Source organism: Lissotriton helveticus, chromosome 6 (genome assembly GCF_964261635.1).
Source record: "Lissotriton helveticus chromosome 6, aLisHel1.1, whole genome shotgun sequence".
NCBI lineage: Eukaryota > Metazoa > Chordata > Amphibia > Caudata > Salamandridae > Lissotriton > Lissotriton helveticus.
In genome coordinates this window covers 2,063,833,562-2,063,851,128 of record NC_136067.1, presented here as the reverse complement: position 1 = coordinate 2,063,851,128, position 17,567 = coordinate 2,063,833,562, and the positions used below count along the sequence as shown (strand labels likewise).

The window sequence follows — 17,567 nt, the reverse complement described above, 5'->3', positions numbered from 1 at the left end:
CAAATGAAATCATATTCTATCTCCAAATCAATGAGGCATGCTCTGCTCTTTGCATTTCAGAGAAACCTGGTGTTTGCCCCTTTATACCGATGGATGAACTATCAGAAGACATGTGCAATAAATGCAATGAGGACAAAGACTGCCCACAAAATGAAAAATGCTGTGCTGGGGGCAAAGGTCGTGAGTGCCGGAAACCCAACCAGGAAATTGGTAAGTGTTCTATTACTCAAACACTTGTTATTGCGACACAATAAGTGTCCTGCCACACTTTCCATGCTCAGACATTAGTGTGGGATGCTATTCATTCTGATGTCTAGGAGGGTGGAATATCTTTGTCAAAGACAGAGGGATAGTTGAGCAAACAGACACACATCTACTAGTAACAGGGACTAAAGTTTCACCTCACCAATGAGGACTAACAAGGGATATGTTTGTATTCCTTTTTCAAAGTGGATATGGTTTTGCAGTTCCAGCTGTTAGATGTGGAGGTATACAAGATGTCCAAATTGCTGGCCTAGTATGGTTTTATTGTACATGTGCAGAGACAGGCATGATTGTACCCCTCCACCAAAATTAAGACTTTCAGTGGAACACAGACAAGATGCTCAGCATTTGGACCACCATCCCAGTCCAAATCCATCAGACTAATTACCTTCTCTCGTTCCCAAAACAACTGGATTCCAAACTCTTCAAGCAATACCTTGTCACTTTATAGCTCCTCATTGATACCCTTCCATCCTCTCTGTACACTTGTGTCTCTCTGTACCCATGAAGTACTTCCTACTTCCTCTTACCTATACATAGCAGATATCATTTGCCACCTCTTGACTTGGCCCTATACCTTCCCACCCTTCAGGCACACACCTGTAATAAAAACATTTTCCTTTATTGACTTTATATATGCAACACATGCATAGATGCATAGGTACATGGTGACTGGTATGGTCTGTTTTGACCCTGTGTCTGTGCTGCACAGGCTGGTGGCTTTTCAACAAACAAGATATATTTCGAGGAGACAAGATGGTGCCTGTGTGAGCGGTTGTGTTCGGCTGCTCCTTCCCGGCTCAGAGAATGGTAATCTGGGTAGAGCACCTCCCCCTGGTTAGCACAGAGTTGGTATGTGCCATCAGGGAAAGGCTTACTTGAGGCCAGCCTTGGGAAATTCAGCTTACTACGACTAGGACTGAGATCGGCAATCTCAGCGGCAATGGCTGGGAGTCCCACAGGAGGTAGAATGCCTCCATAGTCAGCCCAAGTGGTCCAGGACCAGGCCACCAAATAAATAGTGGCTGCCCATGGCTCCACCTGTCCCCTGATAAGCTGGTGTGCGGGGGCAGCATGAATTCTGGAGGAGGGAGTAAATTAGTGTTAAAGACTAACAGGAGTCCTGAAACAACTATGAGGCTGCCCACGGTCCTGCATGGTGCCACCTCAGATGGCGGCCACCCTTAGTTCCATTTTTGCACCTATAATGGAACTATGTTTGCACATCATGGCAGTGGTGACCAAGGTGATTTGGCACAGAAGCCGCAAGTTCAATCACAACCGCAAATGATTATAACTACGTTTTTTTCAACCTACAATAACTGCAGTGGGTGTAACCCATCAGGACAGTGTGAAGGATGGTATGTTACCTTTATAACGCAACTTTTACAACGCACTACCATTACAACGAAACTTTTACAACGCAAAAACTATTACAACGCATGTATTTACAACGCATGTTTTTACAACGTAGGTACCTTTACAACGCATACCATTACAATGTAAGTATTGGTAAGTATATAATTATAATTAAAATGTTATATGTTTGGGTTTTTTTAAGGGGTATTTTTAGGGTTCAGTGTCAGTTTTGGGTTTTTGGGTAAAGGGGTATTTTTAGAGTTTAGGGTCAGTTTTAGGTTTTTGGGTAAAGGGGTATTTTTAGGGTTCAGGGTCAGTTTTGGGTTTTTGGGTAAAGGGGTATTTTTAGAGTTTAGGGTCAGTTTTAGGTTTTTGGGTAAAGGGGTATTTTTAGGGTTCAGGGTCAGTTTTGGGTTTTTGGGTAAAGGGGTATTTTTAGAGTTTAGGGTTAGTTTTAGGTTTTTGGGTAAAGGGGTATTTTTAGGGTTCAGGGTCAGTTTTGGGTTTTTGGGTAAAGGGGTATTTTTAGGGTTCAGGGTCAGTTTTGGATTTTTGGGTAAAGGGGTATTTTTAGGGTTCAGGGTCAGTTTTAGGTTTTTGGGTAAAGGGGTATTTTTAGAGTTCAGGGTCAGTTTTGGGTTTTTGGGTAAAGGGGTATTTTTAGGGTTCAGGGTCAGTTTTAGGTTTTTGGGTAAAGGGGTATTTTTAGGGTTCAGGGTCAGTTTTGGGTTTTTGGGTAAAGGGGTATTTTTAGAGTTTAGGGTCAGTTTTAGGTTTTTGGGTAAAGGGGTATTTTTAGGGTTCAGGGTCAGTTTTGGGTTTTTGGGAAAAGGGGTATTTTTAGGGTTCAGGGTCAGTTTTGGGTTTTTGGGTAAAGGGGTATTTTTAGAGTTTAGGGTCAGTTTTAGGTTTTTGGGTAAAGGGGTATTTTTAGGGTTCAGGGTCAGTTTTGGGTTTTTGGGTAAAGGGGTATTTTTAGAGTTTAGGGTTAGTTTTAGGTTTTTGGGTAAAGTGGTATTTTTAGGGTTCAGGGTTAGTTTTGGGTTTTTGGGTAAAGGGGTATTTTTAGGGTTCAGGGTCAGTTTTGGGTTTTTGGGTAAAGGGGTATTTTTAGGGTTCAGGGTCAGTTTTAGGTTTTTGGGTAAAGGGGTATTTTTAGAGTTCAGGGTCAGTTTTGGCTTTTTGGGTAAAGGGGTATTTTTAGGGTTCAGGGTCAGTTTTAGGTTTTTGGGTAAAGGGGTATTTTTAGGGTTCAGGGTCAGTTTTGGGTTTTTGTGTAAAGGGGTATTTTTAGGGTCAGTTTTAGGTTTTTGGGTAAAGGGGTATTTTTAGGGTTCAGGGTTAGTTTTGGGTTTTTGGGTAAAGGGGTATTTTTAGGGTTCAGGGTCAGTTTTGGGTTTTTGGGTAAAGGGGTATTTTTAGGGTTCAGAGTCAGTTTTAGGTTTTTGGGTAAAGGGGTATTTTTAGGGTTCAGGGTCAGTTTTGGGTTTTTGGGTAAAGGGGTATTTTTAGGGTTCAGGGTCAGTTTTGGGTTTTTGGGTAAAGGGGTATTTTTAGGGTTCAGGGTCAGTTTTGGGTTTTTGGGTAAAGGGGTATTTTTAGGGTTCAGGGTCAGTTTTGGGTTTTTGGGTAAAGGGGTACAGGGTAAAAATAAAGTAAAATTAAATTAAAATTAAATTAAATAAATTAAATTAAATTAAATTAAATTACATTACATTAAATTATATTAAATTCAATTAATTTACAATTAAAAAATTAATATATACTTACCAATACTTACGTTGTAATGGTATGCGTTGTAAAGGTACCTGCGTTGTAAAAACATGCGTTGTAAATACATGCGTTGTAATAGTATTTGCGGTGTAAAAATTTCGTTGTAAAGGTATGCGTTGTAAAAGTATGCGTTATAACGTCATATATTCGTGAAGGATACATTCTGAAATCTATTCACGCCTGTCTATCTATATATCATGCTCCCCCCCATCATGCTGTTATAATATTTTCACTTCCTGATTGCAAATTTCATGTTCCATTCTTATACAGAAGATGGTCTGTAAGCTACAGGTTTACCCCATATTTTTTAGGGATATATTCTGTCCCTATAAATGATAGAGATAGAAGTGAAATATGAGGTATGATATGAACATCTCTCAATCTTTTCCTAGAAGTGAAATCTGGTGAGTGTCCCAGGCGGATTTCATGGTGCGATCGCCCGCCCCCGTACAATCACAAGTGTAGCAATGACAGTCAATGCCCAGGAGAGAAGAAGTGCTGCATCGAGATTTGTGATCAGGAATGCAAGGATCCTGTGCTAGGTAACAACCACTTCTTCACTTAAGTGCCTTTTGGATGTTTTGTTTTTATCCAGACAAGGCTTGAAAAACCGTTGTAAAGAACCAGGACATTAGAGACATCAATAGTCTGTGACTTCTTTAAAGCATTACTTCCAGGGCAGAGCGACAAAAGGGTTTACAAAATGTCTTGTAGACATCATTTCCTTTCAATTTTTCAATGAGTTGCCCTTCCACTCCACTACCCCCCTTAGAAACCTCATTGGCTGTTCTTCTCACTGTTATTCACCTCCTTTGTTCATTGTTTATCATGGAAAGCTTCATAATACTGCTTAGCTTCCAAATAATTTCTAGGAATGTAGGGGCAGATTTACAATAAGTGGCGCATCCCTGCATATCAGCAGGGATGCGCTACTTATTGTGCACCATGCCTCCGCCACCATGGATGCGCCGCATTTACAATGCAGCGCACCATGGGGCAAAAATGGCACAGATGTGTCACGCGTCTGTGCTGTAAAAGCGGCGCATTGCTGGAGTTGCGTCGCAAGAGCGACGCAGCTCCATCAATGCTCTGGGGGGCCCTATCTTAATGCTGCGTCAATCCTTATGCCTGCTTCAAGCAGGCGCAGGGTTTTGATGCAGCATGAGCCCCAAAGTGACTTGTGGATTTCACTCAGCCACTTTTAGGAGGCGTTCCTGCGCCGGAACTCCCCCCCCCCGCGTAGGAATGCCTCCTTCTGGCGCAGGGCTTTACAACATGACGCATTTCCCAGATGCGTCACATTGTAAATCTGCCCCTTTGTTTCTAGCTTTCTTTCCCCAAACGTTAACTAAGAACTCAATCTGCCTAACATTAGACCTTCTCCTCCCTTTGGGTGACCAACGAAAAAGATAGTATACAAAACCACACATAACTACATCGATGCCAAGACACTGTTGCCAGGGTGTGACAATCGAATACTGTTTTCAGAATATCTTTATAATATGCACATAAATATTATGTCATAATGTATCACTTCACTGCAATTTATACTAGAAAATGTACTATCATAAACAGTATTTTTGTGGATGGTATTTAGAACACAATATACATGTCAGATGATATTTCTCTATTCAATGTTCTGACATGCAACCATGCCACTGGCATCTATTGCAGTTTCCGTGGTACTTTAACATCACAGACTGTTTCTGTCTTCAGCTTTGTATATGTTCTTACATTGTCCTTACTTCCATGTACCTGTTCTATGTCTTTTTGATTTCACTCCATTCATGGTTCTCATCACACCACCCTTGCTGGTACATGGCTCTATCAGTGAAAGATCATTTCATTTGTAACTCATCATATCTAACTGCTCATCTTCCTAGAAAGACTTCATTGCTGACTTGCTGTATTGTTTATATACTTGTATTTATATATCTCTGAAATATGTCCTCTCCTGCCTCAACTCCAGACAACACGAACATACAAGTTCTAGCATCTTTTGTAATACATATGTGGTGCACACACTGAGAGTGCTCCCACAGAGGTCTTCGGTGCTACTGTTGCCCTGTTTGAGTGAACACCGCATAAAAAAGCATGTAGGCCCAACTGTGGTTATCTGGTCACACTAGACCCCAGAAAAGTCACTGGTTCCTGCTGACCAGAAAGGAGCGCACGCTGTCTTCAGGGATCAAGTTAGGCCCACTGATCGAAAGTACCTTAAACCCGGTTGCAGAGTCGTGCGGCGGTAGTGATGAAGGGTGAATTGAAGCCCTTCAGGGTGTGGCCACAAGTCACAAACCATAAACCACCCTGCCCTGTGGTTTTGAGCCGTGGGCACATGTCATCGACGCAATACTTCACTGAGGAATAAGGAACAAGCAACAAAGATTACAGATGGGTGACATTTTATTGCACAAAACACAGGTATTTCAATAAAACACATTTCTAGTGAATATTCTTTAAAACAATCTGGCTTCACTCTGCCAGGAGTATAAAATAGATCGAACTTGCTTCTAAAATGCTGCGAGGCAAGCTGAACTGAGTAACTCTTAAACATGCACAATGGAAAACTGCCAGAGATTCAAAGATATGGAGTACATTTCTTATGAAAACATAGTGCCTAGAATTAAGCCTTTCTGATGAGAATGATTCATGCAAGTCAAACATTTTGAAGAGACCCAGAATGTGAGTGGCCAGGATTATTGAAAAGGCACAATTGAAATTAGTTGGGGTAAGCAGGACACTCTATAAAGTCTAGTGCCCAGAAGCCCCTTAGCCTATGGAGACTATCCCAGCAGGACCTAATAGCCTAAGTGAACCTAAAATGCAAGGGATTGGGTGTGAATGGAAAGTACAGAGCAAGGACAGACATTTAAAAGACAAAAGTATTATCTGGCTTAGGGTGCCCACCACCTGAGAGAGAGGAATTGACACCCCAAGTCAGACAATCGACTAGCCGGAGAGCCTGCATGCAAGAAGTTGCATTAGCAGAACTCTGGCTTCAGATTTGACGGGCTGAATCTAATATACCTGAAAAATGCAGAACTAACACTGTTCTGACGCCTTTTCTGACGCACTTTCTGCAGGTGGTTTAACCACATGTGTTCTAGGACACTGGAAGGACACCCCTAAAGAACATTCTGTTCCCTAAAAGAGGACATTGTGCTCTTCAAAAGCGAACATCTTGTACATTTCTAAAAATATATGTGTTAGAGCGGAACCTATGACAGGTGCTGAGGTGCTGTGACATCTATTTCATGCAAGCTATCTTTCAGAACAACATTTCTGCAAGATTCCAAGATGTGCCAACTTGTAATGGCTGAGTCTGTGTAGGTGTGTGGTGTCTTGCAATGGGGCTTGTGAAAGGCTACTGTAACTTTCCTGGTCTGCTCAATTGTCTTGCTGTCTTCAGCACATCAGAAAAGCACGTTTAAAACTATTTAGGCTCAGTGGATTCTGTTAACATAAGCCGGTGGCTTTGGGCCTTTGGCTTGGGCCTACAACCCCGGGATTCATGGGATCCATGGGATTTCATTTGCTGATTTTATATGGTGAAAATTGGTCATTTTAGCATATTTTCAGATTTTGTCAAGTAGGGCTCACATCGGACCTTCATCCTACCAAGGTCGATAAAAAGGCCCCTCTATCAGTAGTACCTAGGAACTGCGATGGAAGGTCATGCATTGTCATTGAGAAAGCCGTCAACAATGGGTTTGCAATGCGACGGCCTGATTTGAGGATGCGTTGCACACCAGCGGTTCCTAGAGGGCTGTGAGCAGCGATGCAAAATCCAGCACCAGGGATGGGTAATGCAATGCTTCTGCTGTGGCGTTTAGAGAGGTGATGCATTGTATGGTGACTCTGACACAGAGTTTTACTGAGGCTATACATAGTGCTGTGACTTTGATGCCTCAGTTCTGCTAATACCACGGGTGGACTGGCAGAGCACCTAAAGGCACACTTACAAGGGTCCGGGAAAGGATTGGCACTACTAGTGAAGGTAGGACTCACAGCTGGGAAAGTTCAGGTGCTGGGTTGAAGATGGAAGAAGTCTATTCAGTCCCTGAGACTTCTGATCAGGAGGCCAGACAACTAGCCCTTGTAGTCATTCTGGTGGTTTTAAGTTCAAGATACATGTCCACTCCTTCCGACTCAGGGAGGAGGTCAGCAGGGCGGCCAAGTAGCAGTCCTGTTTGCAAAAGAGCAGCACAGCAGTGCTTCATTAAAGTCTTACGTAGGTCTGAATGTGTACTGAAGACTTGGGTCCAAGGGTCCAATATTTATATCTGCTGTCCACCTTGAAATAGGAGAAGATTCTGAAGGTTTCACCTCCTGAGTAGTTTGAAATGTTCTGCCCCCTTCCTTGGCCCCAGATTGTCTAGGGTTAAAATAGACTGGTGCCAAACCCCTTTGCCAGCGTGCCTCGTCAGGATCTTTGTGATGTGCATGTGTGGTAGGTGACAGCTCTTGCCCCTCGTCAACTTAGAGTGGCTCATCCTGCAAACACCTAGCTGCTTGTTGTCTCACGGTCTGTGAGCAATGCACAAAGGCCAACTGCATGCTACCCGTAGTCATCTGACCCAGGATACAGACAGCAGACACCAAATGGTTTGAGCAAGAAAATGCCACCTTTCTAACAGTGGCATTTTCAGAATTGTGACAAAAAATCTGACTTTACCATTAAGGAGGGTTTTTAAACACAATTTGTTGGACAAAAAGCACAGCCTGTCTCCGTGCTCCCAATTGAAAGTTATCACTTATTAAATGTAAGAAGGTAACCCAATATCATCCTATGGGAGAGGTAGGCCTTGCAGTAGAGAAAACTAATTTTTGAGTTTTTTCTGCCAAAATGTTTAAACGGTAAATGTACAGGTCTAATATTTCAAATATACTGCACCCTGCCCTTTGGGTTGTTCAGGGTCTACCCAAAGTGTGTCTTGCATGTATTAAAACAGAAGGTCTGGGCCTGGCAAAAGCTTTATTTGGTAGGTTAAAATTACAGTTTAAAACTGCACACACAGGCTTCAATGTCAGGCCTGAGATCTGTTTTGCAGGGCTCCTTAAGTGTGTGGAACAATCAGGGCTACAGGTTCACTAGTAGCATTTAATTTACAGGTAAAGTACATTAAATATATCAATGGGGTGTAAGCCAATCCTACCATGTTTAAAGGAGAGAGCACATGCACTTTAGCACTGGTAAGCAGTGGTAAAGGACACAGAGTCCTTAGGCCAGCAGAAACAAGATCAGCAAAAAATAGAAGAATTGAAGCAAAATGTTTGGGGGACGACAACCCTAAGAATGACAGATCTAACAATGAGATATTTATTTTGCCTAGAGTGAGGAACATACTTATATTTCCTATAAATAAATTACACTGCAGCTGTGACTGCATTTGATAGTCTACGTAGATTCTACACTTAATTTTTGATTGATTGATTGACTGGCCGGGGAGATGACATAATGCTATCATTTAATCTAAAACAGTTTTCAGATAGTATGGATAAGAGAACTTTGTGCACCACTGAAGCTTGGTTGCAAGTGCAGCAAAGTGGTGTCATGAGGTTTATAAAATTGAAGCTGACGCAGGGGTGGGACCAGATCCTATAGGAATTATTCCTTTGTTCGGAAAAAATAAATTCTTGCTAATATCCATAACTTCAGTAAGTGCAAGATATTGCATAGCTAACGCAGGAGTCCTTTTTCACACCTGCATGCATATCCTTTGTACCTTAAATCAAGAGTCATTATTTCAATGAGGGTTGGTCTCCAAATTATATTCCTCTATTCTCTGACCAGTTCTCCCACTACCTTCTTCATTGATGGGTCATGATCTACATCTCTTCACATGTCAGCCACAAATTCCTTTAGGATATTGTTTTGTTAGGGGCACATGGCGCAGCTCAGTAAGGTGCTACACTCCAGATGTTGCCCCCACAGTTATCTAATAAGACCCTAGTAGGAGAGCTATGGGCTAATATTTCAGTTTATTTGTACAGCTACCAGACATAATAAATGGGTCCCTCTTTAATGTTAGTGCTTTGTCTTGTGGTTCATGGTATATAACAACCAAGCTGAAAATAGAATCTACCTGTCTCATCTGTATTATTAATACACAACTGTTCTGCACATGCTTAAAACTACTTAATATAAATAGCATGTTTCCTGTCACTCAGTTTAAGGCATTACAACTTCATCCATCTCAGGCTTCTCCACATTTTGAAATTGGTGCCAATGATTAAAAGGTACAAACGTGATTCCTAAAGAGCCAACTAGTACATCAACTCTAACATTGATACATTTTCACTGCCAGTCTTATTCTATAGCCTAGAAAATGAGCCTTTATATTCTTCTTGGATAAACATAAGAAGATAGGTTAAAGTGCTATCCAAAATTATATTTTAGTTGTAGAAAATTTACATAACCCGATTGAATTGCCACATTCAGTCTTACAGGATATCAAATTCGATCAGTGCCCATATGTAATCATTTACAGTATATAGAAATATTCTGAGGACAATATAACAAACAAAGATGGGTAGCGTAACATGGTAAGAACTAGGGGCCTTATTTATGAGCCATTTAGGCCTCCGTTGCAACACTTTTTGTGATTCTACGATAACGTAAAATATGAGCCACACTGCGCCTTGTTTACAAAGTGATCAATAAATGAAAATGTTATACTGGATCATAATATGTGGTTAAATCCTGGAAGATAAAGTGAGAAGGAACAAGCCAAAGGCATTCACAATATAAAACAGTACCCACTGATAAGTGTCAGGCCAAAAAGCGCACAGTATTAGCTTAATGGCAGTTTATTCTTGGTTATTCCACAAAATACAGCTCCCAATTAAATTACGGGAGGGGGGTTGGTTACTAACAAGTAGTGAGTGAAAAAAGTGCAAAGAGTGGTGCTCTTGAGAAGAGGTAAAAAGGGTAGAGAGAATAAACTCAAGATTGACTTTTTCAATTCTTTATCGTGCCAAGGTTAACTATCTTTAGCAATGAGGAAAGCCTGCCCCTGACGTCATTTAGGACATAGTTACTATTTCTTCCTATCACAGTGATGTGTTCATCTGTGAAGGTTTCCAAAGGGTGGGGAGGAACAAGAGGGTGCAGGCCCCAGAGTGGGGGGTTATCGTCGGCGTTTCGACCCAGACGCAACAGGGGTAGTTTTACTCCTCAGCAACTGGTCTTCCTCAGGACGGGGGAGGGCAGGGAACCTAAGTAGAAACATGGAGAGCCCCCAGCAAAACGGTGGGCAACCCTTTAGTGGTGTGCCATGGACATGAAAGGTCCCAAAAAACAAAGCTGTAATCAAAACGTTCATGCGTGGAAATCAATCCTATGTTAACCGCTGTGTGCCTAGCAGTGATAGAATGTTCTTACAACAGCATATAACAGCCCTATGTCACTGCTTCCTAAGTAGAAACATGGAGAGCCACCAGCAAAATGGTGGGCAACCCTTTAGTGGTGTTCCATGGACATGAAAGGTCCCAAAAAGAAAGCCGTAATCAAAACGTCCATGCGTGGAAATCAATCCTATGTTAACCGCTGTGTGCCTAGCGGTAAGAGAATGTTCATTCAACAGCATATAACAGCGCTATATCACTGCTTCCTGCGTGCACGGCTATCACAGGACCACTGGTGGGCTCCGTCACCAGTGGTCCTGATGTATCTCTCTTGCCTCTTTCTGCACCTCTCTTGCCTCTTTCTGTACTTCTCTTTCCTCTTTCGCCACCTCTGTTGGTTCGTTTTGCACTGCTCTTGCTTCTTTGTACAACTTTCTTACACAATTTTGTAACCTTGTTCCGTATTCTGCACCTCTCTTGCCTCTTTTTGTACCTCTATTTCCTATTTCTGCACCCTATTCCCTCTTGCTGCACCTTTCTTGCCTCTTTCTGCACCTCTCTTGCCTCTTTTTTAATTTCTCTTGCCTCTTTCTCCACCACTGTTGGTTCTTTTCGCACTTCTCTTGCTTCTTTGAGTACATTTCTTACAACATTCTACAACCTTCTTCCCTATACTGCACCCATGTTGCCTCTTTGTGTACCTCTACTTCCTATTGATGCACCCTATTCCCTCTTTCTGCATCTTTCTTGTCTCTTTCTATATCTATTTTGCCTCTTTCTGCACTTCTCTTGCCTCTTTCTGCACCTCTCTTGCTTCTTTCTGCAATTCTCTAGCCTCTTTCTCCACCTCTGTTGGTTCTTTTCGCACTTCTCTTGCTTCTTTGTGTACCTTTCTTACAACATTCTACAACCTTCTTCCCTATACTGCACCCATTTTGCCTCTTTGTGTACCTCTATTTCCTATTTCTGCACCCTTTTCCCTCTTTCTGCACCTTTCTTGTCTCTTTCTATATCTATTTTGCCTCTTTCTGCACCCCTGTTGCCTCTTTCTGAACTTGTCTTCCCTCTTTATGCACCTCTTTCTTCTTTCTGCACCCCTCTTGCCTCTTTCTGCACATCTCTTGCTTCTTTCTGCACTTTTCTTGCTGTTTTCTGCACCTCGCCTAATTCTTCCGGCAGCTCTCTTGCCTCTTTCTGCATCCTTCATGCCTCTTTGTGTAGTTCTCTTGCCTTTTTCTGCAACACTCTTTCCTCTTTCTGCACTTCACTTCATTCTTTCTACACCTCTGTTGCTTCTTCCTGCACCAATCGTGCCTCTTTCAGTACTTCTGCCTCTTTCTCAACCTCTGTTGGTTATGTTTGCACTGCTCTTGCTTCTTTGTGTACATTTCTTATAAAATTATGCAACCTTCTTCCCTATTCTGCACCTCTCTTGCCTCTTTCTGGATCACTAATGCCTCTGCCTGCACTTCTTTTGCACCTTTCTGCACTTCTCTTGTCTCTTTATGCACCTCTGTTGCTTCTTGCTGTACTTCTCTAGCTTCTTTCTGTACCTCTCTTGCTTCTTTTTGCACCCCTGTAGCATCTTTCTGTACTCTTCTTCCCTCTTTCTGCACTCATCTTGCCTCTTTCTATACCCCTCTTGCCTCTTTCTATATGTCTTTCTCCTTTCTGTACTTCCCTTGCTTCTTTCTGCACCTCTCTTGCTTTCTCCCGTACCTCTTTTGCCTCTTTCTGCACTTCTGTTGCTGCTTTCTGCACTTCTCTTGCCTCTTTCTGCACCCCTTCCCTCTTTATGTGCTTCTTTTCCCTCTGTCTCCACCTCTGTTGGTTATTTTTGCACTGCTCTTGCTCCTTTGTGCACCTTTATAATAAAATTCTGCAACCTTCTTCCATGTTCTGCACCTCTCTTGCCTCTTTCTGTACCGCTAATGCCACTTTCTGCACTTCTTTTGCACCTTTCTGCACTTCCCTGGCCTCTTTGTGCACTTCGGTTGCTTCTTTCTGCACTTCTCTTGCCTCTTTCTGCAGTTCTCTTGCCTCATTCTGCACCTCTCCTGCCTATTTCTGTACCTCACGTTATTCTTTCCGCACCCCTCTGACCTCTTTCTGTAACCCTCTTCCCTCTTTCTGTACCTCTCTTGCATTGGCGCTAGGCAGCACATTGTGCCTGAACAAGAAAGCTATAGCAGTTCACCATATAATATTAAATATCAAGCATTCCTACCCTTTCATCAGTGCAGTGAAAAAAGGTGGCTTGCTGTGTTTCGCTGTGTGAAAGTTTGATAAATGTGCCCCTTGGTGCCCTTTATTTGGAGTTTCCTTTGTAATTGGACATTACATCTGAATGGTTATATGACTTTCTCTTTTCTAGATTTGTATAGCTCTGAGAACATTTCCAGATATACTGAATGTTATTCTTAAGTAACAGTATTTGATTTGATATTCGATGATCTCATGGATCATTTAAAACTGATTTTGTATCACTACGACTTCAGAGTGTTAACATAATATTGAAAGTCTTTTCATTGTTCTGTAACATTATGGATGTATTTTGTAAGTATGATGCATAGTGAATCCTTGTTGTAGTCCTTGTGTGTAAGTTGTGTTGAACAATTTAGTTTCCTTTATTTTCAGGCATGCTGGGGGTTTGCATCTGAGCTGTAGACCTGGGGGCTCATTTACAACACAATTATGCAACACAGCAACATAAGCTAGTTTGCTGCACCATAAAGGAAGGGCATTGATGTGTCCTACTTACCTCAATAGAATGCATCCATGTCCTTTCCTTTGTGTTGGCACCATTTAGGCAGCTTTGCACCAATACAGACACCATAGAGCCATGGCACAAGCAGGCCTGCATTGAAAACCACTTGTTTTTTTGTAGAAAGGGACACCATCCTTCACAAAAACAAATGTTGCGCCTGCCCTGGGGAGGCACATGGTTTTGACGCATTCCCAGATTTACATTATGTTGCTAATCTTGGAAATATGTCAAATACCATTGGCATTGAATAGGAACACCCACTGTAACTTCCTTGGCACACTGCCCTGATGCAATGGGAAGCAAAGCAGTGACTTGCCCTGCCTTCCCTCACACCATATCTATGAGCCCCTGAAAAGCCATGCAGGGTCACTTTCTGTGGCACCGTAGATATGGGCCTGCACTGTTCACCTCCAGAGCATCACAAAAGTGATGCTCTGCCACTGGAAATGTGCCACAAGAGACTGCTAAATAAGATCCGGGGTGTCTAATTGCTGTGTATTGAAACACCTTTAATTGTTCTATGTATGCATGAATTAAGTTTTATTTATTTCCAAGCATTTTATGGTGTCAATCCATGTTAAAGCTTTGTGGTAGGCCTCGCATGAACATTGAGCTTTATGTGTGGGTAGTTGGGGGAAGTCCTTTCAAAGGGGTACTGCAAGATGAAATGATGTCAGTTGCATCATACACAAAAAATATTTTAGTTTAGATTACAGGATATCTAGTACACTTTTGCTAGAACTAATTAGTAACAAATGTCATCCTCAAATAAATATATTTAGTACTAATATAATAGGTGGACATGGTACTTGTTCGTCACCCGGGCCTTCTCACACAAGGCCAATCATCAAGGACTAAAAAGCTGAAAATGCCAGAGGAAGGTTTGGTGAACTTTATGACTATTTTGGCCTCCCTTGCGTCACTTTTGTGATTCTACGATAACGTAAAATATGAGCCACACTGCGCCATATTTACAAAGTGACGCATCAAGGCAGATGTGTCACTTCGTAAACTCCTGAGCTACAATATACCTGCAACAAGTATAATGTATGCAGTGTGGGTATTCCTTCGAAGGCAAGGCTCATAGAACTGCAGCAGTGAAATCTGAGATTTCACTGCAACACTTCTAGGATGCCACTGCGTGAAATCCTTACGCCTCTCTCACAGCAGTCATAAGGAGTAACACATGCCCTTTCACATGTATTGCTTGCGCGCTTCTGAAAAGACACATTGCTGGAGTTGCATCTGTTTTCAGACACACCCCAGCAATACACCACGTTTCCACCTACGAATACGTCAGGAATTCTGACGTATCTCTAAATCCTTGTGACATGGAGCGCTGTACAGTAAATCCAGCGTGTCGCAAGGAGGGTGCCCTGAAAAATGTTGTATCGCTGTTTTCACGTAGCTATGCAACACTTTTAATAAATGATGCCCTATATCTTTGGAGAAGTAAGCAAACAAATGGTGCATTTTTTTCATGTAATATTGCTATGGTAGTGGTGTAAATGTGGCCAATATGTTAACACTTTTGTTGTGTTTGGGGTGAGCAAGTCAGGGGTTCTTATTAAGCCTCTACTGTGCCGCTGTATAAAAAGGTCCCCAAATTTTGTAACTTCCTCTGTTACAGTGAAAACTGGTGAATGTCCAAAAGACACAGTTGTGTGCAAAAAGGCTGAATTGGATCAGTGCAAGATCGACATTGACTGCACGGGAAATCAGAGGTGCTGCCACTTCCAATGTGGACTTAAGTGCAAGGATCCTGCTAAAGGTATTATTCACAGCCACTCACAAGAAGTCATTTGAAGATCTAAATGTTTCTCTTAAAGGGGCTTGTGACTAAGTGCCCTCCTCATCTTCCCCCATTACCCTGAATGCTGACAACATAGCCAAAAGCAATGGCCAACAAAAATAAATAATGCTCTTACTCCTTACCCACCCTGTCATATCCTGGTTCATGTATTGCTGTCTTAAAGACAACCGGTGGAGTTTGACATTTTATGTGCCAAACCTATTTTACTAATCAGATCACACGTTTATCTCACTGAAGAGCTTAAAACAAAGATCTTCAAGTTCATGAGCTGTTACAGCTGGGTGCCGAGAGAAACATGGTCTGGCAGTATGGGGGACAGCCTGTTTAATTGGGCAGGTCTTTGAGTTGAAGACACTATTGTAGTGTTTATAATCATCAAGAACTATGCAAGCATTGGAAAACAGAAGACATCTGGTGAGGTTTCCCAGCATTTCTCAGAGTACATAGATAGGGGGCACCTTAAAAAAGAGTATGAGGCACATGTAAGAGGTATGAATTGGGTACTGCTCAACTGGTGTAAAAAAGCTTCCTGAAGCCACAGAGGTACTCCATACCTGTGGTAGCACATATTAACTGTGGCAACATCACTTCAGAGGTCTGGAGGGTCTGCGGTACAGATACTAGAGAATAAATCCATTTTAGAAAATATGGTAATTGTGCAGACATGTAAACTAGAAAAAAACTAACAAACTGAGGGAAGCATATGAGGTGCATGGATATAAATCGTAGTTAGAGAAGTAAAGAGAATAAAAAACACTAATTTGGCGTTCAGAGGTTACAATCCAGGTGAAACGGTTCCATTCTCACTCTCACAGATTCTTAGTTGTCTTTTTCTTTAACATTTTGAGTGTAAATAATTTTCAGGATAGTATGCTTCTGCAAACCTGTATCTGTGATTTCCACTCCTCATAGTAAAGCAGAAGGAGACCTGCAAAATGGTAGGTAATCCATGTCTCAAATAGCCCATTAACATGTTACTCCCAGACTGGGTGGTTGACCCCTGCTTCATGTCTCCACTAGGTTAGAATGAGTTAACTTAATTAAAACTAGGGCAAGAGTATCTCAAATAAAAAAGAGGTGCAGTCCAGTTCTCATTCACCCCATAACGACAAGAGGCAATGTTAAGCAACAAAGTGGTGGGAACACATTGACCTTCAACTTAATTGCTGTATGCCACAGTGGCACTCAAAGCAGGAACACAAGAGGTGACATCTGTTAAGTTTAATTTTTCATACAGTTTGCCACTGCTGCGGAAAAAAAAATGGCATATTCTTTGGGGGGTGAGGATGAAGTGTCTTTAGTCTCTATTGCTCTCAATCCCTTGAATTTTCTGTCTTACATTACATAAACAAAACCTCAACATCTCTCTACTTCTCCCAATTTAAAGTCAGTATTGTCACAGCTTTGGGATTAGGCAACAAAGTATAATGTTAATGGTGATGTGGTGGGTTTGCTGCATGTTTCGTCTTTGCTCTAGGCTTAAAGGCTGATTATGATGTTGGGTGGACTTCAGTCCATCACTCATCGTATCAGGGATTGGGACCGCCCAACTTGCTGCCGGCTGTCCCATAGTAGGCATTACAATGCGACTACCACCACGGTGGTTGCAATGCCTATATTTTACATTGCGGTGGGTGCTGCTGGCTGCAGCACCCGCCGCAATGTAAAAACAGGACATGTTATATATCCCTGCCTAAGTGGCAGGCACCATGGGGTGCTAGCCACATGGTACTGAGATATGTAGAGGGGCACAATAGGTGTCCCACAACACCTACAAGCAAGGACTAGGGGGAAGGAGGGCCCGCTACAGGCACTCAATGTCCCTTTCCACCAGGCATTTTGTGTCAGGTAGCCTACCATGAAACAGCTGGCAGAGAAAGGGACAACCTAATCCCTATGGCAGTGCCTGGTAAGCACCGTCAGCATTATAGGGACTATGAGCCCCTCCGTCACACCAGCGTTCTCAAGGAGTCCGTCAGATGCATGGTAGTTGGTTTTTACGACCGCCACACGTCTGCCCTCAATCATAATATGTCGGGCGGTAAAGCTGGTTGCGATGGCGGAGAGACTGCCATCAACCTCCTGTCAGTGGCAGTCTCCCCGCCATTGTAATCCGCCCTTGCTGTCGAAGTGCTGTATGATGAATGTCTTTAACTGTTCTACATAGTCGTGATTTAAATTTTATTTATTTTCAAGCATGCTGTGGTTTTACTACATATGAAAGTTTTGTGGTGGGGTATG

General features: G+C 42.3%; 1 protein-coding gene across 2 annotated transcripts in view; it reads left to right on the top strand.

The window, feature by feature from the left end:
- The window catches only part of LOC144764004 (uncharacterized), a 167,851-nt gene that overhangs the window by 75,532 nt on the left and 74,752 nt on the right, over positions 1-17,567 (top strand). Inside the window, exons 8-10 of one of the 2 annotated variants that reach the window (XM_078650129.1) lie at positions 61-210; positions 3,789-3,938; positions 15,144-15,284. In XM_078650129.1, the coding sequence (XP_078506255.1) occupies positions 61-210; positions 3,789-3,938; positions 15,144-15,284 (441 nt within the window). The remainder of the gene's footprint in view (positions 1-60; positions 211-3,788; positions 3,939-15,143; positions 15,285-17,567) is intronic. The other variant, XM_078650130.1, reaches the window with a different exon arrangement.